Source organism: Vicia villosa, unplaced genomic scaffold, assembly GCF_029867415.1.
Source record: "Vicia villosa cultivar HV-30 ecotype Madison, WI unplaced genomic scaffold, Vvil1.0 ctg.000455F_1_1, whole genome shotgun sequence".
In the NCBI taxonomy this organism is placed as follows: Eukaryota; Viridiplantae; Streptophyta; class Magnoliopsida; order Fabales; family Fabaceae; genus Vicia; species Vicia villosa.
Window position 1 is genome coordinate 386109 of NW_026705217.1, and position 1480 is coordinate 387588.

At 45.1% G+C, this 1480-nt stretch overlaps 1 protein-coding gene across 1 annotated transcript; it reads left to right on the plus strand.

Annotated features, from left to right (window-relative positions):
* The first annotated feature begins 208 nt into the window (after nt 1-208).
* On the plus strand, nt 209-1480 carry LOC131628455 (uncharacterized). The gene has a single exon (XM_058899295.1). The coding sequence runs from the start codon at nt 209-211 to the stop codon at nt 1478-1480; it is 1272 nt and encodes a 423-aa protein (XP_058755278.1).

Consider the following 1480-nt stretch of genomic DNA (forward strand, 5'->3'; position numbering starts at 1 on the left):
TTCTCTAGTGAGAGAAGCTCTAACCTCTCTCTAGGAACTTATCGTGTTATCTCTTTTACCCTTTCTAGGGTTAGAAGCGCCGTTTCGGCTACACCCAGTTTTCTTCTGGCTTTCTCCCCCAATTTCCTGTTGGTTTTTTCTCTTTTCCCCTAATAGGAAAAGCTCTCTTCTCTCTTTTCATCTTGTGAAGTCTCGTTTTCTTAGGGCCATGGAAAAATGGAGAAACATTCCATTATCAGAGGAGGAGGAAGCAGGCATTACAGCGGAGGCGGACGAATCCTGTGAAGAAGAGGTGTTTCAAAGGACTCTGGCAGCAAGGCTATGGACGGAAAGTAGCTTCAACACCAGGGCTTTTACTAATACGATGATAGGAGCATGGAAACTCAAAAATCCGGTGGAGGTTCAGGAGCTTAGTAAGAACCTTTTTCTCTTCAGGTTTGCTACTAAGAGAGATTTGGAAGGGGTGTTGAAGAACGGGCCTTGGAGTTTTGACCGGAATCTGTTGGTCCTTGCTAGAGTATCCGGCGAGGAGCAGCCATCTGAGTTGAATATGCACTTCGGAACGTTCTGGATTAGGGTGTATGAACTCCCACTTATGCTTCGGTCAGAATCTATGGCAAGGAAGTTAGGAGGTATATTGGGGGATTTCGAAGAAATGGATCTCAAGGAGGCACATAGAAATGGCAGGTTCCTACGCCTGAAAGTCAAGGTGGATCTCAAAAAGCCACTGAAAAGAGGAACAGTTATCAGATTCAAGGAGAAAAACCTACGAGTATATTTCAAATATGAAAGGTTGCCAACCTTTTGTTTCATTTGTGGAAGAGTGGGCCATCAGATGAAAGACTGTGAAGAGATAGGAGATCTTAGTGATGAAAGTTATGAAGACTTGGAAGAGCAGGACCTCTCATATGGAGCTTGGTTACGAGCTTCACCTTTACCCAGAGTCCAGGAAGAGCAGAAGAAAAAAGATTCAACCTCAAGTTCCTGCAACAAGAGCCTCTTCAACCTGTCTTCGGAACAGAGCAAATGCGATCCAAAAGGAAAAGGAAAAGATATTGAAGGAGACGAAGGGGAAGTGGAACAGAACAAAAAGATAGAGGAGGTAGGAAGGAAGGTGGAGGTACCAAAGTTGAAAAAAGGGAGTGGTAAAGGAAGTCTACTGGAGATCGAGGCGATGGCGGAATCTCTAGGAGCGGTTGACATCTCTAATGTAGGACAAGGTTCGGGAAAGGATAGTCGAGAGGGGATGACTAAGAGAAAGAAGTGGATAAGGAAGCAAGTAGCTAGGAAAGGGAATCAATCTAAGAAACTGGAAGTGGAGTGTGGGAAGAGGAATTTGGTGGATGTTATGATAGTGGATGGGACGGTGGAGGGAGGTGGTATGGGTGAGAAGAAACTGAAAGGCCAGGAAACTGTTACTGTACAAGAAGTGAACAATCCAGAGGTGGTGTTGGAGACCCAACACCGCCTAAGTCAATGA

Excerpts from the sequence above, each read along its gene's own strand:
- LOC131628455 (XM_058899295.1), top strand. The coding sequence starts at position 209 with ATGGAAAAATGGAGAAACATTCCATTATCAGAGGAGGAGGAAGCAGGC.